General features: G+C 39.4%; 1 protein-coding gene across 2 annotated transcripts; it reads right to left on the bottom strand.

Moving 5' to 3' along the window:
* Positions 1–716: 716 nt before the first annotated feature.
* Positions 717–8303, bottom strand: LOC109143240. 2 transcript variants are annotated; one of them, XM_019279784.2, is made up of 2 exons: positions 8189–8303; positions 717–1472 (listed from the first exon to the last, which is right to left on the bottom strand). In XM_019279784.2, exons 1-2 carry the CDS (start codon positions 8222–8224, stop codon positions 738–740), a joined length of 771 nt encoding a protein of 256 aa, XP_019135329.1. In that variant the 5' UTR covers positions 8225–8303; the 3' UTR covers positions 717–737. The 2 variants fall into 2 exon arrangements, with proteins under 2 accessions (XP_019135329.1, XP_019135330.1); XM_019279785.2 differs by having other exon boundaries at positions 717–1388.
* Positions 8304–22614: the final 14311 nt, after the last annotated feature.

Raw genomic sequence — 22614 nt, 5'->3', positions numbered from 1 at the left:
CCGACATATTTGTTTGACTCCACACTATGGTCTATTTTCCAGAGAAGATTAGGGTAATAACATTTTTTTTTAATATTAAGCTTTCAGATTACCAGTTGTTCACTGTAATAGTAGCATGTAATTGAAATTCTCAAGGATCACCTCCTTTAATCACAGAGCACATTTGATTTTTATATTGTGTGAGTGTGTAGGCAGTTGGTATATCAGCATCCAAACAACAATCTCCTTTGCAGTGACAGAGAAGTTGCCTTCTCTTGGCACAGTAATGGACACAGTGACTAAACACAAATGATGCAGTATATTTGACAGTGAGTGTTATTCAAGAGAACACAGTTCCTTAGACGTGTTTGAAAAGTTTTTCTCATTATTTTTGCTCTGGCATTTTATGGGACACTCTTTTCAAAAACATTCCCACCTAAGCACTGGCTGTCACTTAACAAAATAAAAGAAGAAGGAAAAGAAAAGAGGAAAAAAAAGGAAGACATATCAAAAGATTAGTCTGCTGTAAGAAATACAACAAATGTAGTCCACAGTTTCCTAATACCTGTCTCCACCTTGAGTGAAATGCAGACATGTAAGATTTAGTTATTTAGTATCTGTCAATGTATTGAGTTTTTTTGCGTGGCAAGGTTTTGGGGGGGGGGGGGGAAGAGGGGGATGAGGAGGGGCTACAGAAGTGGCTTCTGTGAGAAGCTGCCAGAACCTTCCCCCATGTCTGACAGCCACTGCCAGGAGATTCAAAGAATGACCCACCACTGGCCAAGTCCAAGCCAGTCAGTGACAGTTGGTAATATCTTTTGGATAACGTGTTTTAAAAGGGAAAAAAAACCCAATCCCGAATTATTGTGCAGATGTAATTGTGGCCAGAAAAGAGAGGAGTGAGAATATGTGAGAGGAACAACTCTGCAGACACCAAAGCCAGTGGAGGGGCAGGAGGTGCTCCAGGTGCTGGAACTGAGATTTCCCTGCAACCTGTGGTGTAGACCATGGTGAGGCAGCTGTGGCCTGCAGCCTTGGAGGTCCATGAGGGTGCAGAGTTCCACCTGCAGACCGTAGAGAAGACCCATGCTGGAGCAGGTGGATGAACAAAAGAAATCTGTGACCCTATGGGAAGCATGCACTGGATCAGGCTCCTGGAAGGGACACGTGGATCCTTGGAGAGAGGAGGCCATGCTGGAGCAGGTTTTTTGACAGGACTTGTGACCCTGTGGAGGACCCACACTGGAGCAGCCTGTTCCTGAAGGACTGTACCCCATGGAAGGGGAGCGATGCTGGAGGAGCTCTTGAAAAGCTGCAGCCCATGGGAAGGACCCACATTGGAGAAGTTCATGGAGGACTGTTTCCTGTGGGAGGAACACCATGCAGGAGAAGGGGAGGGACTCCTCTCCCTGAGGAAGAAGCAGTGGCAAAAACAACGTGTGATACTGACCATAATCCCCATTCCATCTTTGCATGCCAGGGAGGAGGTAGAGCTGGGAAGGAGGGAGGGGTGGGGAAAAATGGTTTTAAAATTTGTTTTACTTCTCATTTTACTTCTGCTTTTGATTGGTAATAAGTTCCCTAAGTTCAGACTGTTTTGCCCATGATAGTAATTGGTGAGTGATCTCTCCCTGCTCTTATGAGCCTTTCATTGTATTTTTTCTCCCCTGTTCAGTTACGGAGGGGGAGGGATAGGGTGGCTTTTGTAGGTATCTGGCCTCTAGCTAGGGTCACACCGCCACAGTCTCAAAACAATATCACCACACAGTCATCCAAAAGTAGACAAAAATAAAGCACAAAAAGACCTTCCGGATCGCCATTTACTGCAATTAGGTAATTCTGGCTTACATCTTAATCTTGCTGCTGCAAAAATCTCCCTTCGACTCAGAGAAGGACAAGATATCTGCTCACAGTGAAGGCAGGGAAAGCAGCCACAGAGTGAGTTACTTGGATAAATATTTCAGACTGTATTTTTGGAAGCTGGATGTTTGTAAATATCCTCAGTTCAAGAGAGGTCTGCCAGCTACACACACAGGACATTTATTTACACACACATAGGACAAAAATCCAATCTCACACTAAGATCATCCTTTTCAATCATAAGGTGAGTGGAGTGCCAGTGAAGCATGAATAGCAGTGCAACATCTACCAAAGCATGACTGCTCTGCAGGGCATGGGAGAAAACTAATCAGAGGACCAATGACTTCATCACAGGATTCCCTGCTCATCCTTCCAGAGAACAAAAGTTAAATCAGTGATCAGATGCTTATTTCTCTTGGTGAAGAGAAATTTAATTAGGCACAAGAAATGTAATATTTTTCAGTGGAATAAAGAGAAAATGTTTCATCACAACAAATAGTACCTGGAAAAGGGAATACTTAGGAGAAGGGCCTGCTCAAGGCTTCTGAACAACATATGCAAAGTTTAATTTTGCATGGCCAAAAATGAGGAAAGCCATGAGTTTATCTGGCCACGAGGAAGGCCAGATTTGTGTGTTAACAATCTGCACTCCCTACAAGGATTTCAGGACCAAAGGCACTAGCAGGCTCCTTAGACAAAATAATACATGGGTAGGTACTATGCCCAGCTTGATTCTGTACTTCTGCCAGTGCTGAACAGCTGCCAGCTCTCTCTGATACATGACATTCTTCATGGATAAAGAGGAGAGTCCCAGACTCTTGCCCGGGGTGGGCTGGCTTGTCTGAGACAAGCTTTTTATGAGAGTCTAAATCTTGCTGATTTTCATGAAAACTGTAACAGCTTTTCAGGTCAGTCCCTACCCCTCATTCTCATAATATCTAGCAGTTTTCTATTTCCTTTTTCTCTGAAAGTCATGATAGCATCAGTGATAACAGCAATTGAACAGAAACTCAGAGCTCTCAGTGAGGAGACAGAAGCAAAAACTGAGTTCATCCTCCACATCAGAACTTCAACCTAAATTCAATATCTGTTGAAGCATTGCACTAGTATATCTCAGATTAGATATCCACCCTTGTCTTTCTTCTGCTTGGCAATATTGCCAAGATTTGTCAGCAGCAGCATTGGAAACCAAGTGCAGAAGCCAAGGATATTAGGCAGCACTGGAATGGTTTGAGAAACTTAGGGCAAGCAAAGAAGGAGGACTGTGCATCCCCCAGGAGGTATCTGAGGTGCTTGCTAACTCTTCTCATGGTCTTCAAAGAATCACTAGCTTTAACGTCCTCAAGTACTAGATAACAATGAAAGAATAGCCTTGCTTTTGCTTCCAAGTATCTTTGCTCTCAGGTGTTTATGTGGCTATGTAGTTGTATAGTCCCATGTAGCTACATCATTTGATCTTATCATAGATCTCTCCCATTTGGTAAAAATGGACAGAACGTGGTGTTAAGTTACAGAAGTTGCTTTTCCTTTTGTCCTTATCATTGGAGTCTAATGAGGAAGCTTGTGATTAAGGAAACTAGGAGGCAAGCAACACACTTCAGGTATTTCACCCAATGTGACCCATTCACGTCATGATGAGATGAAACTGATGAGCTTAGAATTAAATGGGAGAACTACTTTTGTTTTCCAGATGTTATTTTTCTGGGTGGCCTCCAGAGCTTTGAAGGGCATTTTTCTCATAGACAAACAATTTTCTGCTACAGATGGTGCTTTTAACTCTCCTAAGTCAAAAACTGACAACAATCCTTAGAGAGGCAGCTCTATTAGAGGGGCAGTTGCTATTTTCACAGATTTCCATTCACCACTTCAAAATTTCAGGTAAAGCAACTTCCCACAGGTCTTAATTTTGGCAGTTAGTTGTTACAACAAACTTTAAACCTATTTAATTTATGATATATTTAGAATATTAATTTATTCCTGGGGGCATGATTTTTAGCTAGTAACAAGTTTATGCCTTTAATACTGCATAGACATATATAAAAAAATATTTTCCTTACAATTTGTCTGCTCTTTCTTTGCTGTGACCCACCACTCTCTCTCAAACTTTTGTCCAAACCATTTCTAGTTGGCTCTGCCTAGAATCTAATACTTTGAGCCAAGAAAAAAAGAAACAACAATGATGAAAAACATGCTCAGGCAAAGTCTTTCAGACTGTGAAAGAATGAACATAAGAAATGACTTAGAAAGAATGCAGTGCCTGGAGAATTAAATTAGAAAGGCACTGAAATATATTTTCCATACAAAAACATTTTGAGAAGAAATAAAATGGTTCATGTGAGGAAATCGTAATGAAGAGAAGCAAAATTAATTATTTAGACAAACAAAAAGAAAATCAAAGTAAAATATACGGGGTCCTTCAGTGTGAGCAATTTATTCATAAATAGACATATGTTCAGAGACTGTTTGTCCACATTGGATTTGTGCAACTCCCTTCTATTTGGCGAGATTTAGAGTTTAAATGAAGAACACATACAGCAGTTTCATCTCCAGTTCTGTGCAAGCATAGCCCAGAATACAGATACCTCAGCTTTACTTGGGAGCTGTGCTTGGGAGTTGTGCTTGGGAGTTTGGGTGCAGACTACAATGCCTCAGATGAGAGCAGCGTATTTCTGCTGGTTCTGAAATTTCATCACTTTGTACTATCTGTATCCAGGCATAGTTTCTGAGACCAGGTAATATTATTTGACATAGATTTGAATATATTCTCATGGATTATTAATGTCTGGCAAATATTTTAAGTGCAGTTTGTAGGTACTAAATTTAATTTTAGTCAGAGCATATGTGATGGAGTGTTTTCTTCCAATTGGTTACATGGAAATTGAAATTTTCATCAAGAATGCAGCTCGCCTGTCCCCTGTGATGCTGAGATTATACACAAATGGAGCAAACTAAAATTAGCAGATAGCCATACATTAGCTGTTAAGTGAAGAGAAGCATCCCTTAGGATTTCCAAGAGGACAATCTGCAGTCAGTGCTCTGCAGCTCTCAGACTCTGCAAAAGTATGATAATGTGTGTGAATATGAAAAAGAACATATCTGGATTGTGATCTTTTCATCCCTTCTCTGCTGTCAGGACCACTGTTACCACACCTCAGTGTCACGAGGTGAAAGAGAATAGTTCATTAGATTTCTAGGGCAAAAAACAGGCTAGGAAAAGAGTGGATGAGCCCAACAAATATCTTTATGAGGCCTCTTCTTTGCTAGTGGAGCAAGGATGGTGAAAACTAAATGGTTCTCTAATGTAATCATCTTTATGTAGGATCAGGAAAGAAATATTAATTTTAATATTTTAAATCTCCATTAACATCTGTGGGGATTGTGATCTATCTGGGGCAAACAGTTGTTCAGTTAAGCCCTCATTGGGGAAGGAAGAAAGCCACAAATGCCAGCATCAACGAGCATTTTGCCTGAGGAAGAACATAGATGATGTTTCCTCCGGATGTGAAAGGTTCTGAGCATTGATGAGTGAGACCAGACCTATACAAAAGAAAGAAACCTTGATCCATTCAAAATGTTCTCCAAGTCCTTTTTTTATACCTATTTCTATATCAGCACAAGGACTTCATATATCAGGAGCTGAACTGCAGGCTTTAGCCTGCAAGACTTGGTGACAGAACACTCTTAAAAGTGTGTTTTGTATTCGTGGAGTGAGTTAATACCTTCTTTGGAGAGTTTTACCTGCCCTTTATCTGGCTTGTAGGTAGAATTTTATTGCAAACACTCTTGGCATTTTTTTGATCTTTTCTGCCACCCCAACTTTCTCTTCCATGATAAAAAGTCCTTCGTCAACTCATCTTTCCTGTTCTTCATGCTATTTCCTTAAGCCCTGTTCTTTAAAAGTTATTACAGTTCTGAAAACCAACATAATACAGTTAAATGGATCTGAATTCAGACTTCCTGTGAAGCAAATCTAGCTCTTCAAATCAATTAACTCTTTCTTTTCTTATCATATCCTTTTTAAAATACTTTTTCTAAGGCATCTCTTAGGCAATCTGGCTTTTATTCTATGGCATGGAAACTCTAGTTTTCTGTCTGCAGTTTTAGCCACATCCATAAGTTTTGTTGATTTTGAATGAAGTATCAGAAACAGCCTGTAAACAAAGGAGTTACTGGAGCAATTTTCACAAACATCACATTTTACAACATTGTCATTTCCAAGAGCATACTTTTAATCACATGTTTATTCTAGATTAGAAACATACTTGAAAGGACAATCCCCCTTCCAGCTGAAAGATTGTAACTTACAATGATTCAGTACACATACAGAAGGATGTGTTAAAGGCAGAGTAAGATCACCTTTCATTTTGTTATTCTTTGCTTAACATATTCCCTGTAGCTCTAATGTGGGTTTTTGTGAATCTGTGTGACAGGCTTTAATTATTTTAACAATGATTTCTGTTATTCAGTTTGAAAAAACCTTATTTAATTTTTGATCAGTACACAGCAATTTTTCACAAATATTTTAATTATCCTTACAACAGGCCAACCTTATGAAAAAGTAATTGATTACCTGATTTTTGTCATACCAAGAGGCCATGGAATTTTACTGTCCTATTGATTAAGGACTTTGGTTTTCTGTACAACACAGGTTCCTTTTATTTCCTGTCTCCAGCCAACACAAGGTACAAGAAAGCAGAGATAGTACCATTTGTTGGTGCTATCCAACAAATTTATTTTTAAAATCAAGTTATAAAAAATAATTTTGATTCTTATTAAATTAACTAGGAAGAGGAAGGGAACCTCATGTATTTTATCTCCCTCAATGAAACACAATTCAAATTTGTACAGTTTGTGACCTGTAAATGGAGTGGACATGTTTGTCTGTTTTGGTAATGTATTGGTACCAAGGAATGCCAGCATCCACCTATGTCACAAGAACTGGAAAGCATGGGTGATACAGAATGCTACATGGGAAATTTGAGATAAAGATAAAAATAATAATTTCTGAGTAACTTTCAGAGTACTGCTAGCTAACAAGTGGCTGACTCCTCTCTGAAGTGCATTCTTTGCTGCTGAGAGTGCAGCTCTCTATTTAAGAAGTCCTAGTAATGGTTTCAGATTATTTTGGGCTGTTCTCTTCCCCACCACTGAACCTGGTTTCACACTGTTGTAATTCAAGGAAGCCTCTTGTGCTTTGCTTAGACAGTTTTAGACAGAAGAGAGATTCAGAAAAAAATTAACCCAAGCTGAGCATGGGAACATTTCCTCTACTGTGTTTAAAATCTGATTTCTCCTTACCTCATACTTCTCAGTTGTCTTCTTTTTTAGCCTCAGAGAAGACAAAATAGGGATGTGAATAGAACATTTCAGTCTACCCCTGCTTTAGTGAACATAAGATTATCTAGTTATAACTCACAGCAGGAAAAGTTTGGGCTTTCAGCAAATTTAGGAAAAATTACAAAGGTTTATTTTTTATTTTTTACTGTAACCAAGTGTTATTGTAGAATTGGCTGGGAAATAATGAATAAGATGTTTGCAAAAAGAATTTTAAATACTTCTTTAAATTTATCTACTGGAGGAGTTCAATAAATTTGCATCACATACACACAGAAATTAAAACTGCCTTCTTTCTGGGAAAATAAAAATGAGGTCCAGCCATTTCTAGACATGGTTCTTCACTTTGTGAGAAAAACAACAACACGATAATTTTGATGTATTGGACTCTACAGTATGGAACTGAATACCTGTAAGAGGGACATGGATGAATCAAGGATTCTTCTCATTCCTGCAGAGGGCTGATGTGTTAATCTTGCTTGCATAAACACAATTCTCTGATTAAAGTAAAACCCCAGGGGTACCATGATGTATTGAATGGAAGAACGAAAGTTCTGCCTTCCAGCTGGAGTAATACAGCTATTTATTAACCAAAGATTATATTTTCCTTTTTCCTTTGCCAAGATAATGATTGTAGCCTCCTAGGAAGATGAATAATCAAATGATGACATGGGCATTAATTTCACAATATGGTACTATCCAAGAATACTCCTAAATGCATTAATAAAGCATCCTCCTCCTTCTTTTCTTTTGCTAAGCTGAAGGAAAACATCTGAGAAATAGCACTGGTGTGTGTCTCTACGGATAATTTTATATCCTGGTTGTTCTGACACAGAAGATGAATAAAACAGCATTTTCCCCCACAGAATTTTTATGTTTATAAATGTATAATTATAAGAAGTCTAAGAAATATGTCTATAGTGCTATGGATCATATTTAATGAAGAATTGATCTTGCTTTTAAGAAAGTCCTAAAACTAGAGTTTTTCCTATAAAAGCAAAATCTGTCGTCCTACCTTAAATGGTAAACAATAGAGGCTGTAATGATTCATCCTTTCTTCAGTTTCATTATTGCCTTCCAGCTTCCAATCTAAAAGCTCTTAGCATCATAATTACCTCTTCTGGCTTTTGCAAAATGTCATGGCTCCTGTTTAACCAATGGATCACATCACATGGGGCTACAGCTTCACTTTTGAACACTGTATTAATAGCTGAAATATCTGACAGGCTGAATTAAAAGCTTGGCAACAAATTGGTCTCCCTTTTCACCTTTCCTGGATTTGCTGTTATTTTGGGATGCAAGAAGGAGATCTAAAGCCACATATACCTGTATCCAAAGACATGCCTACTAAGAGTGATCTTAATCTGAGCCGTTCAAGCCCTTTTCCAGACACCTAAACCCTATACTTAACTTGTCACTTTGTTACATTGTAATTAGTCTTAATCATTCATGGCTTTTGTATGCATGGTGGCCTCACATACAGAAGTAAATTTTGAAGGCAGAGGTTAAATGCCATTAAATAAACTGCTGTATCTGAATAAGAGAGAAAAAATTTCCAATGACAGACCTCATACGGGGATTCCAAAGAAGAGTAAGTATGGCTATCTTTTCCAGCTGTGTCAAGTAGAATAAAAAATAAATTTTTACCAACAGAATTGTTATTCTCCCTATATTCAACATTTCATTCCACTGGGTTGCTAGGGCATCTATCTGACTTTCACTCTTCCTCTTTTCCCCCTAACCTTATGAAATCTTTTCTGAGTCCCTCAGAAACTCACATTACCTCTGTGCAATTAGCAGCCATGCCAGCCTTTCAGTGTGGTGAGTCTGATGTTATTCTTCCCTAACATCTGCTGCTCAGCCTTTCATCATGTGTGTATATGTATCTTAAAGTTCTTCATCTGTTCACAGGCAAATTTTTTTGGCTACCTTGAATAAACAAAGAGCTGTCCTCCAAGGATAGGCAAGCTGTGTGAATTGTCACTTTCTCTTAGCAAAGAGCTCTTTTCCAAGATCGGAACATTTTCTGTGTGCAGAATCTGTATTTCATCCCTGAGAAAAGCCTTCTAACATGAATATAATTATGAAATTTTGGTTTCCCATCCTCTTCATGGAAGAGGATAATGTGTTGATGAGGTACTTCAAACTCTCTGTGGGACTGGCAGCACGACAGACTGTGGTCATCTAGTAAGAACACGTTGGGGAAAGAGAGAACAAAAACTACTCATCAGTGTACTGATTTGATCCTTGATATGGCCAACACTGTGATCACACAAAATTGCAAGATTAGAAACCAAATAATCAAAATTAAAGCTTAAAAATTGCTCAGTGGTTTGTGATCTGTACAAGTAAACTAAAAAATACATTTTTATGCTAATATTTGAGAAAAGTTAAGGTTAACAAGTTTAAATCATTCAAAGAAAAGCAGATTTATTAATGGAATAAAAATGAAATCACATGCATGCTCTACTAGATGATTGTGGGGTAAAAAAAATCACATTTCCTATTAGATATTTACCCTCTGATAAAGAATGTGACTGGAATTGGGAGTTTACCAAAATATTTGTAAAAGCATCAGGTGATTTACCTGGAGTTCTGCATCCTGCTCTGGGGTCTGCAGCACAGGAAGGATATGGACCTGTTGGAGCAAGTCCAGAGCAAGGCCACATAGACAATTAGAGGGATGGAACTCCTCTCCTATGAGGAAAGGCTGAGAGAGATGGGATTGTTGAGTCTGGAGAAGAGAAGGCTCCAAGGTGATCTCATTCCATCTTTCCAGTACCTGAAGGGAGCCTACAAGAGAGTTGGACAGGGATTTTTACAACAGCACGCAGTGACAGGACAAAGGGGAATGGCTTCAAACAGAGAGTAGGTTTAGATTAGATGTTAGGAAGAAATTTTTTACTGTGAGGGTGGTGAGGCACAGGAACAGGTTGCCCAGAGAAGCCCCATTCCTGCAAGTATTCAAGGCCAGGCTGGATGGAGTCTTGAGCAACCTGGTCTACTGGAAGGTGTCCCAGCCCATGTCAAAGGGTTGGAATGAAATGATCTTTAAGGTCCTTTCCAAGTGCAGTGGTTTGGTTCAAAATACCATTACTTACTTATTTTCCTTCTGTGAGATAAGAATTAGGAGAAAGCAAAGTAGGCACAAAACTTAAAAGAATATAAAGAAGTTTATTAACAGACCTAAAAGCAAGAAAAAAGTCAGACTAAACCTTCAGAACTCTTCTCTTCCCCCCACCTTTCTCCCTTCTCCCACTGACAACATAAAAGCCCTTGAGATTTTTTCAGTCAGTTTACCACCTCTATAATAATCTATTTTTTTCAGTTCACTTAGGGAGAGGAGTGTCTCTTGCTCATGCTATGGAGACATCTCCACAAGAAACATGAAGCTCTCATGGCTTCAATGTCACTGTGAGACAGCCACCCAGGATGGTTCTCTGCTTACATGTGAAAGTCCCTTCCCTCTTCTTACAGCTTTCCCCACAACTGCTTTTGAGGGTTCAATCTTTGCTAATGGGGTACCATTTTAAGGTTGAGCTGTTCAGAAGCAAAGGTTCTCTTCACCTATCTCTGGGAGCATCTTCATCCCTAGGATCAGAGGTCTTCTCCTTCCCTGGGAGCAAGGGTCTTCATCACTTTCATCTCTCTCTGTTCAAGCTTCTCATCAAATCACAGCTACTTCAACATTTGCTTATTTCAGCACAGGTACTTTTGCTCACAATTGCAGTTTGAACACTCCTCCCCCCGTGCTTTCAAGAAATTACAATGGGTACTCTGATATATCATAGTCCATCACCATAGCTTTACAACAGAATTTCAGCTTCTAGGCTTGAAGCATCTCCTCTTTCTCCTCTCTCATGGTTTCGGCTCTTCCTTCTTCACTGACTTTGGTGTCTTTATGGTGTTTTCTTCACGTGCCCTCACCCTTCCTTTTGACTTGGGAGAGGATTTATTTTTTTCTGGAGGAAACTTACAACACTAGAAGGGTTAATCTCACCCAGGCCTTGCAGCTGGAATTCCCTTATCACTGTTGATCACATGATCTTTGCCAGGCAGCAGCCTCAGATGAACTTCAGCCACATTAGGCGAGGGCCGGCCTGGCCTGGCCACGCCGCCAGGCCACCTGCACGGAGCAGGGCTGCGGGTGGAACAGGGCTGCGGGTGGAACAGGGCTGTGGGTGGAACAGGGCTGCACGGCTCCAGGGTGGCTGTCTCCCGGCCGGCCCGGCCCGCACTGAGGGGGCTGCACCTCGTGTCCAGCAAGCAGAAGTGGCTGAGATCTCAGTCAAGCCGCGCCACGGGCCCGGCCCTGCTGGGCCACGCCGTGGGCCCCCAAGTTACCTGTCCAAAAGCCAGAAGCAAGAGAGCTTTCCTGGGGTTTGCTCGTTCTTAAATGTGGATCACAGAGGCGTGTCAAGCTTCTTAAGTGGCTTTAAAAAGTTGCCAATATTCAAACTAGCCAGTTGATTGGTTCTGTCACGTCTAGAGGAAGCTGTAAGCACCTCTTTGCAAAGTATCACTTCCATGGCTGATGGAGACCTCTTTAACTAAAAACCCAAACTATGCTAAACCATGACACTAACCCAAAACATTTTATGATTCTATGATTTATCAATGAGTTTCATTGTTTAGTGGGGTGACTTTGTCTAGGATCTGAAACAGATCACTTACAAGAAAAAAACCAGGGTTTCTGGGATCTGATCCATTTGAAAACATGAAAGAACACTGAAAGCCTCCATGGAAATAATAGCTTTTTTTCCTTGAGCTTATTCTTGTGGAGGGTAGAAGGGTGTGTGTTTTGCTTTGTTTTCCTTGTTTGAGATTCTGAGTCTTACTTGGAGTTTGATCATCTGAATACTGATCAGGCTGAGAAATTATGAAATCTAGGATATTGGGGGGCTTGATGGTGTAGGAACATGGTTTATAATGCAAAGAAATTTTATTAGCACTCCCATTTCCCAGTGATTCCCTTTAAAATTTGAATTTTTATCAGTTAGAGAAGGTTCTTGATAGCTCAGATTGAGATAGATATAGATATAGAACCTAATTCTATAACAGCTTCAGATCTGAGATCCAGTCTAAAAAAAATTGTTTTGAGCATTACTGTTAAAGAACTCTAAAAAGATCTTCAGCTTTGTAGCTCCTACAATTAAAAAAAAAGTGTTAAAACTCTTCTTAAAATAAAAGTGATAACTTTTTATGAATATTTACCTTTCATTAATTTATGAAAGGGGCTTTGTTGTTCAGAGAGTTGAAAAAATAATTAAAATCATATTAAAAATGTATGAATTAATTTATTTTTTGTGCTTAGATGAATGAAGTACTTGTAGTGTCATTTAAAACTGCAAAAAAATTAATTCACCAACACATACATTAATATTGATCCTCATCAAGGAAACTGCTTTCAAAATTTTTCCTGGGCTGCTTTTCCCCAAAGGTGCTAATTGTCTTCAATTTTGCAAAGTCTTTGCAAATGGAAAAGGAAAAACATTACACTGTTCCCAGAGAGTCTCTCCCTTACATTTTGAAAAGATACAAATTCATGATTACCATGAAGCCTCTGGGTGGGCATTTAGTAGGAATCTGCTTATTTGTGAAAATATTGCCTCTGAGATTATATTTTTTTGCACAAGGAGGTGATGGAAACCAAACTTGTTGGCTTGATGTTTCTCATGAAGCTCTAATAAGAAAACAGTAATTTGACATGACAAGTTCCATGTTTTCATATTTTACAGTGTCTATTCAGACAGGTAAGCCTTTTGGGGTCAACAAGATATTTTCTCATATCTTTCATTCTCTTCTTATTTCTTGATACACTTCAGTTATTTTTAAAACTGGAACCATTCTCTTCTCTGTATTTTGGACTTGGAATTTTTAACATCAGGAGCATAACAGATTGTCAGTCCTACTAAGTAGGGCTGCCTCTGGCTGTCATCAGTGAAAAATGTACTGATCCAGATTCACCTTTAAGGTCTTGGTCAGCACATGGTACAGGCCAATTGGGCAAGATACTGAGACTGACGATCTTCTGTGTGTTTCTGGGCACTTTAATGTTCTACACCTGTTCTCTAGTGCAGGGGGTCAGAGAGATGCAAACAGCTAGAATGGCACCTTTGTAAACTGAATTAGAAAGCTGTTTTCAGGATGACCTGCTTGTATTCCTGTATTATTCACCTTTTGCAAACTCCCATGAGGTCAGTGAATTCCAAATTGTAGCTGAAGTTCATTTACAGTTGTATTTTCAAGTGATTGCTTTGAAACTTTTGCAATAGATGTCAAGGGTCTGAAACAACTGTGTTGGTGTAAATCCCACTTATGCAAGAAATCAGTTGCTGGGAAATAAACGACCAAAAAAGCCCACCCCAAGCTAACATATAGACCAACCTAAAAGCTGCTCAGCTTCATGAATTTTTGCTGGACAATCCACAAACTCCTTTCTCACAGTACAGCCTACTGCTACTCTTGGTCATAATAACTTAAAGTTTTGCTTACTCTATTTCATCACTATCATGATAGATTGGCAGTTGAAGGCTGTTTTGATGTGCTACATCCCTATATTATATTCTCCTGATATGGATTAGAAAAGCGGCAAGAAAAGAGTACCTTTTCCTAGAGCTCCAAAATCTTTTCAGTTGTTACTTAAAGCAAAAGTTTTTGCATTATTTATTTGTAAGGTTGCATCACACTGCTTTCTCAGACTATCTCAGACTACTATCCCAGTATCCTTTTTTCCTCACTTCCTGAACTTCTGTCTCTTTCACAGCTACAAGACTTAAGGAAAGCTATCAAGAAAAACAGCTTCAGCTCTCCCTTCTTCCAGGCCACAATGCTTGGTTCTTAATTGTTTCTGTTCTGTACTTGCTTAACAGAATAAAACCCCAACACAATAATCCTAGTTGGAAATTATATTCATAATAATAATCTCAAACCAACATGGTTTAAGCAATACCAGTAATGTCTGAACAAAACTCAGATTAATAAATAGCCTGAAAGGACTAAAGTTTTCTCCTAGACCTTGGGATCACATTTAATATAGTTGCTATGATTAAATTGAATTAAGTTACTTCTAAAGAAACTGTTTATATTACCATTTATAGCCTATCCATAAAGAGAGGAGGTTGAAATTCTGGCACATATAAATGACAGACAAAATTTCAACTCAGAGATAATGATAATTTGAAGAGACTGGAGCCTATGAAAAGTTCTGGGGAATTTCACCAATGTAGAATAGGAAAAAACTCAGAGACAGTTCTGATCTGCAACTGTTTTGCAAGCCACTTTTCTTTTACTGTGAAGAGGTAAAAGAAATCCTATTTTTTTAAGAAGAAATTGCAGGAAGATTCTGAGACTGCAGGTCCATTCAACCTCCACTAGCTACAAGCTGCCCCTAGAATAGCTTGAATTCAATAGATAACAGTGCAGGACAAGAGGTAACACACACAAGCTGAAACACAAGACATTATATCTAAACATAAGAAAACACTTTGTCATCATGAGGGAGGCTGAGCACTGGTACAGGTTGCTCTGAGAGACTGGGCATCTCCATCCTTGAAGGTATTCAAAACTCAACTGGGCATGATCCTGGGAAACTCACTCTAGCTGAACCTGCTTGAGCAGGGGTTTGAACTAGACAGCCTCTAAAGTATCTTGCAGCTTCAGCAATTTTGTGATTCTGCAACCACCAGTTAATCTTTCAAATGCCTAAGTGACTCCATCCGAGTTTAACCACAACTGCTTGTTCTGAGCAGAGAGCTGACCAGCTCCCCTTTGTCTCGGAGGTAGAAGATATACACCCAGAATTACGAAGTTAGTTTTAATTCTACACTTGGCCTAAGGGGTTTTGTACTTACATCTCTGACCTCTCAGGCTTACTATAGTCCACTTTTCATAGCAACACACTATATATGTTAGAGCATATGTTATCAAAAGATGACTCTGAGAGTTCCCCCATCTAAGAAACTCCAATTTCACATTTTCAGTATTCACACTCAAGGTATATATGCTTTCCAGTACAGGAAAGAGAGCAATCTGGGTGCCATGTAAGTGGGATGAATCAGGAAATCAGGGAGCCAGGCTTGAGTCACTGAAACACACCTCACTTCAACTACATGTCTTTCCTTGGCATTGCCAGAACTCTGAAGAATTATTGTGCTGGCTTTTGCATCCCGCTATGACATGACAAGCTGTTCCTCACTGTTGTCCAGAGCCTGAATGCCTGACCTAGAGTCATGTCCACCAGACAGTTAGTAGCCTAATGGTGACAAATTGCTGCCTTAGCAGTCCAGTGACCAAATTCTTCTGTGAATTGAGCCTTCGGGCAATATAGAAAGGAGAGCAAAAAGTAACAGCAGATGCAGTTGGCTGAAATGATCTCCCAAAGGCAAACCATTTCCTCATCTGAAAATTGTGTTATAATAGTTTGCATGAGATCCCAAATCATTTAAGTCATATCACTTAGACATTTTTAAATGTCAGATGAAAGTAGAAGCCCGTGTATGACACTCAAGCAGTTTGTTTGTACTTGTATTTTTTTTTATGTAACCAGAGAGATCATTTCATGTTGACAAGATAGTTGTTGATTAAGCTGAGCCATGAAGTAACAGATCCAGAGAAGATGAGATGATAAAAAGTTTAAATCCCTAGCAGAAGGTTGGATAAAACCTTTTTATTGTCTGAGATATACTTGTGAGTTAACTAATTGTGAAGGGATAATAAATGATTTAATTATTTCCCATCTGTTAGTAATTCAATTAGATCCTGCTCAGTTTGCATAGCTGCAGCCCTTTCATTAGTCTGCTTTGCATTCCCTACCAAGTCTGAAGTCCCCAGAGTTAAGCTATGTTATTACCCTCTGAGGTAAAGATGGGAAAGTGATTTAAAAGCATTTTTCTCCCTTAAATCCATCATGTCTGTATTCTTACCATTGCATTTACAGCATCTTTTTAACATAGTAAATACTGCATTAATTAAGTTGGGGAAAAAACAAACCTAAACAAAACAACAATGCCTGAATTGGTTTTTGGAAAAAATTATTATAGAAAAAAAATTGTTGAGAACTTTGAGATGAAGATTTAACCATACACTAAGAACACTTAATTATTCTCAGAGTAAGGATATAAAACTAGGAAGTTAAAGACAGGGAGTGACTTGGCCCACATATATGATGAATACACAGGGTATATACTCTTCTATATTTTAATGAGAATAATTCATGCTGGTTTTGTGAGACAAAGAAAAATCCATTGTTTGCCTTTATTTCTAGGGTAACTGAGAGAAAGATCCTTAGTTAAAAAGGAATGATAAGGTGAAGAATATCTAGTTCACAACTTCTTGCTCCTTGTCATTTGATGCCAGTGAAAGAGGAAGAGGTTCTCCCTGCCCCTGCCTTGGCTGATGTGTTCATTCAGCCCAGAGGGACAAAGCAGGTGTAAACTCTCACTGTGAATTTAGGATGTTTAGGCAATACTGACAGTTAACATTGTCTGTTCTGTGCTTGTTGTAGTGTGCTGGGTTTGGCTGGGGCTGGTGTGGGGCTGTGTTTTGGATTTGTGCTGAACACAGGGTTGATAATACAGAAATGTTTCTGTTCTTGCTGAGCAGGGCTTACACAGAGCCATGGCCATCCTGCTTTCTTACTGACACACTGGGGAGGAGACTGGGGGTGCCTGGGAGGTTGGGAGGAGCCACAGCCTGGACAGGTGACCCAAACTGACCAAAGGGAGATTCCAGACCATGTGACATCATGCTCAGTATATATGGTGGGGGAAGGAGGAGAAAGAAAGGGGACATTTGCGGTCATGGAGTTTGTCTTCCCTAGTAACCATTACATGTGATGGGGCCCTGCTCTCATCAGGATGGCTGAACACCTGCCTGCCATTGCAAAGCAGTGAATTAACCCCTGGTTCTGCTTTGCTTGTGTGTGCTCAGCTTTTGCCTTTCCTATTAAACTGTCTTTATCTCAATCCACAAGTTTCTGGCTTTTACCTTTACAGTTATGTCCCTGATCCTGTTGGTGAGGGAGTAAGCAAATGGCTGCATGGGGCTTGGCTGCTGGCTGGGGTTAAACCACGACGTGTAGGAAAGTGGGATTTATATTTCCCTCATTATCTGGCCTCTAGGGATGCATGAGAACAGATTTCCAGGAGGTTCAGATGGTGTTTCTCTCACTTCCTCCCTCCCTCCCTCCCTCCTTCCCTTCCTCTTTCCCTCTGCCTCTCTCCCTCTCTTTTTCCCATGTCTCCATCCTTCCCAATGCAGCAGTCAGACCTTCTAGGGCAATTTCTCACAATTCAGCATTACTGACCCACATAGTTATCATGCCCAAAATTCCTCTTCCCTTTGAACCTCAGTTCAAGACTAGAGGAATACTCAACTACCTAACTCCCACAAAAATCAGATCAGAAATCAGAAATCCCCTGAGGACTTTGGCTGCATTCAACTGCAGTAAGGAAAACTCTTTCCTAGGATAAAAGAAAAGCATGTCTTCTTTACATCTCTCATACGTGAATGGGCTGAAAATTAAGGAATTCTTCACAAGCATCCGTGTCTTGAATATTAAGAGAGAAGAGGTTTTAAAAGCATTTTGCCTATTTCCCCTGCCACTCGCTTAGCATAAGTAATTGACAACTTTGTGCTTCACTTTGTTTTACACCATCACTTTAAGCTTTGTTTAAGAATCTGTCTCCTCCTTCCCTCGATAAGAGACACTAATTAATTGGGTGACCTAACTGCATTTGTTACACAATCATATTAGTTCTTGGATTACTGTATTTAAAACTAAGTAAACCAAACAGGAGCCTTTCTTTCAAGCCAACTGCCTTTTGATATTGTATTTGCCTTTGAAACTATGCAGCAAGTTCCCCTGGAAGGGCATAAGGGAAAAAAAAATCATTATAATCTTTTTCAACTCTGTGACTTCTCTTCCTTTAGATATGAAGAGCCTCAGGTGACGTGACTTAGGCCAATTGTTTCACTTATCAAAAATAGGTACCATAAGCCCTCGACAAATCTGTCTGCATGGTTGTTTTTGACCTCTTATTGAACGCTTGTCAATTGTCACTTTGACTCACAGTCCTATATTAAGAGGTTTGAGAAATATTGCTTTGCTGGGGCAGATTCATGTTGACACAGTTGGTTTTTTTTCAGCACTATATCATCAAGTTTATGTTTTGCTGCCCTGATGATCTAACGCATAAAAATATAGCACCAGCCAAAGGACAACAGCAAGGAGTGTATTTTTTTCTGTTTTATGTCATTTTATTTGTGCTGAACATCAAAAGTTTTAGGCTCCATGTGGGCCCTGTAGACCCTAATGCTGAAAGATAATTTCTGTCTATGTGGGCATCTGTAAATACATAACTATTCAAAAAGTAAGCACATACACATTTTCTGCTCTGGTAATCCCACTTAACACTGTGTAAAGTGGCATTACATCATCTGACAATCCTTGTTGAAGGGTATTTCATTGCGTAGAAGCTTTGGAGTAAACTGTGATTTGTAATTGTAAATATGTGCCAAAACTAATTTGTTCAATCTCATCATTTTACCCCCAGGACAAAGAAAGAGAAAGAATATGTGATGGGTCAGAGTGGCTGTGTAAAAGTGACAGGAGTGTGATAGAAGCCTTAGCCCAGTGGTATACATTAGATATGAACCAACTCTGCTTGAACATGTACTGAGACTGATCAATCATGGGTCATGGAGCAGGGAATTGCAAATGGCTCTTTGCCACCTCTCTTTATCACAAAAAACAAAGTAAAGTAGAGACCCAGTGGAAAGTCAAGGCAAGACCATATTATGATGAACACAGATATCATTCCACATTTACAAAGGAAAAGAATAAATGAAAATGACACGTATGCACCCAACATATAAACAGGACAAACATTTTTATGTGGGAAGCTACTAAGCCATTTTCATTAATCATTTACTTTATTCTATCTTTGGCTGTTATCATTCTCCTTTTTACTCACTCTGGACCTAGTTTTCCAAATTCCTGATCCACCTGAAATAAACACATTTCAGAAAGTCACTATTAGAAAAAATGCACCTGGTTGTTGTTGAAGTATTTACTGTGTTCTTGAAATGTACTAAACTCTTTGTCTTTGTGCAGCTAGGAGAATATTTGAAATGCATGTTCAACAAAAGCTTTTAGCTGGAACTCTTTTTTAATTTTTACAAAACATGGCTGCTGGAGCCTGTTGGGATTTTATTGCAGGACGTGGATTGGTCCTTCAGAGCTCACTGTTTATATTGCAAGTACTGCAAAGTTGAAATCATACCTATACAGAAAAATCACACACACTCAATAAAATCCCCTTTTTTTTCTTTTTTAAACAGTCTTATCAGTGCTTAACCTTGTTCCAAGAAATACCTATTTCAATGCACAACAATGAAATAAAATTGTGAGCCACCAACTTTTTTAACAGTGGTCAGAGGGCAGCTTTGTGATGACTGCTTTGCTTGTCTCCTGGCCCAGGTCCACAGTGGCATGTGCCAGCCCTGGAGCACCTGGGTAGGTACCTGGACCTGCTGTGAGAGGGATTGAAATGGGCAGCTCAGTCTCACCAGGAACACACTGCTGAAATCTAAAGTGTTTGGGAGCCTGGTGGATTTTTTGATTGTTGATTTTATTTTATTTTGGTTTATTTTTTTCTATTTTTTATTATTTACTATTTGAAAAGGAAAGGGCTCTTATCCATTTTCAAGCTACATGTTTGAAAAGCAAGATAACACCACTGAGAAAGAATAACCAATCATAAATTACTCCTATTAAATGTGCCTTACATTCTCTTTTCAGCATTTCTCAGGAAATGAATATTCCTGCAAGCTCTTAATATCTCATCTAAACCAAACAAACAAACAAAAAGCCAGAATGGCTTGACAGGACTTCTGTGATTTCTGCCAAACTCAGCTAGTATTAAACTTTCTATTAAGAAGTATAAGCTGCACATTCCTCTGCTTATGAACTTGAGATCGTGCTCTGGTCCAGTCAAAATAGATTTTGTTTACACTGATTTAGTGGCCTTATGAGATTGCCTGGTTGCTTGCCTGAGTTCCCTCAGCAGGTGAAATTACTTGCTGAGCTGCACAAAATCATGCTGGGGAATAGCTGTACCATGTCTTGCCAGTATTTATTTAATGTTATGTTACTGCTTGAAAATGAAAAGCATTTATTTTTAAAACATAGCCCATGTGATTATGACCTATAAAAGCACAAGAAAAGGCTGGGTAACAAATGAAACTATAACTTACGTGCTGGTTTTGATGTCATTGTTTCTACTGCTTCAACAGCAGCTGCCTTTGTGGTTTTGCAAACCACAAACGGTATGTTAGTTTTATATCCCTCCCTTTCTCTAGTTATAGGTCTCTCTCTAACCACTGGCATGCTGTCTCATTAAAACCTGTGTACCCTGAATTGCTTTTGAATTACAAAGGCAGGAGATCGCTGAAAAGTCATGTATCAGTCACAACACCTATATCTGGAGTTCCTTAGGAGCCATACATCTCCCTGGGATGGGTCTAAAGAATGGTACAGACACCTGCCTTCCTGACCTCTGCATGTCCCAGAGGACTGAAGCTTGTTTGTTTGTGCTAAAATAGCAAATTCAAGCCCAGCATGTGTAATATCCTTGCTCTGAAGTGCTTACTTTAAGACACACAGTCCCATTCAGGTGATAAATGTAGATGTTATGTAATATTGGCCCTAGTATCAACACTCTATCCCAGGCAAATAAAAAAAATACACCAGTCTCCAACCAGACATTGTACTGCAGATCACAACCATCTGAGCCTGGCAGTTCAGCCAGTTTTGAATATGCTGTATTCAATACATGTCACTGTACTTCAACACATGAGGATGTCCCAAGACATTGTATAAAATTTTGCTAAATTTGAGACAAACACCACCCAGTCCTCTTTCCTCCTCCATCAGGCAAGTCATTGTAGGAGTTTGCCAGGTCAGAGATCACTTTCTGTTTATAAATTCATGCCAACTACTTGCCAATACCTTCATGTCCTTCATGTGTTTGGAAACTGGTCCCAGGATTATTTGCTCCATCACCTCTCTAGGGCCTGAAAAACAGCTGAGCAGCCTGTAGTTCCCTGGATCCTTCTCCCTACCCTTTTTAGTGGACATTTACTTTTCCTCCAGTCTGCAGCATCCTCTCCTGTCAGTGTTATCCCTAAGCTCTATTTTTTTAAGTTTCTTTCTGAAAAGTTAAATGTTAGGTACCAGTGTCAGCACTGAGCTTCTATTCTAGTTCCTCCTTCCTTCCGAATTCCTTCCTTCCTTCCGAATTCCTTCCTTCCTTCTGAATTCCTTCCTTCCTTCCTTCCTTCCTTCCTAGCAAAGCAGATCTTTCTTCATAGCAGTTTTTGCTAAGTCATTCCTTAGCTGCTTCAGACCAACATGTTGAGCAGACTGAGCAGGATAGATGATGACAGAAGGTTCAGGGTGGCTTAAGGCAATGCTGAAGTTACAGCTATAGCCTTGCTTTTTTATTCCCATTCCATAATATACTGTTATACATCACAAAGGGTCCTGATCTTCCAGGTTCCTTTCCCAGAGTTCCAGTCTGTCATTTCAGGACTTTTGGGGTAAAGAAGCTGTATTGGTATGTATACATACATATGTGCATAAACCTGAAGTGCTTTTCTTCTCTTGGCTACGCAGTTTAAATTGTAACATGAATACTGTGGGAGGTTCTGCAAGCCTCATTTTGCAAGTCCTATGAACTATTGCTGGCTACAATATGCCTCTGTCTATAGAAATATTATTGACAGACAGTGGAAAATACAGTGAAAAACACTCTGCAGCATGAAAAAGCAGTGCTCTAGATGGTTGAAGTTTAATCTATTGCACCCCAAAGCAAAACCTCAAGCTTTTTAAACTACAGATCCCTAGCTGAGGCACAATTCCATTAAAGTATGCAGACATGAAACTCACAATACACCCTGAATAATGTGCAGCTTAAGCCTCATCCTAACTCACTTGCCAAAGCAAACAGCACAGGAGAGTGATAGATATGCCACTATTCCATGATTTTGAGGACAAGTGCAAATGCTATTGACATAACTAAAAGGCTGTTATCTTTAACCTGCAGCCTTGGGTACAGTCAGTTATCACCATCTGCTGTCTGAATATTAAAGTTCTTAAGGATGGAATATTTGAAGAGCATATCTGGGACAGGAAGGAAAATAGTAACAACAATGATGGCAATAATAATACAATCATAATAAATGACAGGAGGAAACATATTCATGTGGGAGCTGAAACTTTGTCATGTATAAGAACCTCTCTTCCCATAAAGAGATCAAATTGTAAGGGGCTGAAAGTTTTCAGATAATCTGCCTTAGGGTGGATTGTCTATTTATGTGCTAAGCAGAATACCTTTATTTCCTCTATATGATTTTTCCAGTGCATTTGAGAAGATTGTA

Source organism: Corvus cornix, chromosome 1A (genome assembly GCF_000738735.6).
Source record: "Corvus cornix cornix isolate S_Up_H32 chromosome 1A, ASM73873v5, whole genome shotgun sequence".
Lineage (NCBI taxonomy): Eukaryota > Metazoa > Chordata > Aves > Passeriformes > Corvidae > Corvus > Corvus cornix.
Note: the sequence above shows the minus strand (reverse complement) of the source record. Positions and strands in the feature narration are given on the sequence as shown.

Bases quoted from the DNA above. Each gene is read 5' to 3' on its own strand.
- LOC109143240 (XM_019279784.2), bottom strand. From the start codon at position 8,224: ATGAATCATTACAGCCTCTATTGTTTACCATTTAAG. The intron at 1,473-8,188 runs GTAGGACGACAG...CCTCCTTCCCAG, and splicing joins TCTATTGTTTACCATTTAAG to CTCTACCTCCTCCCTGGCAT.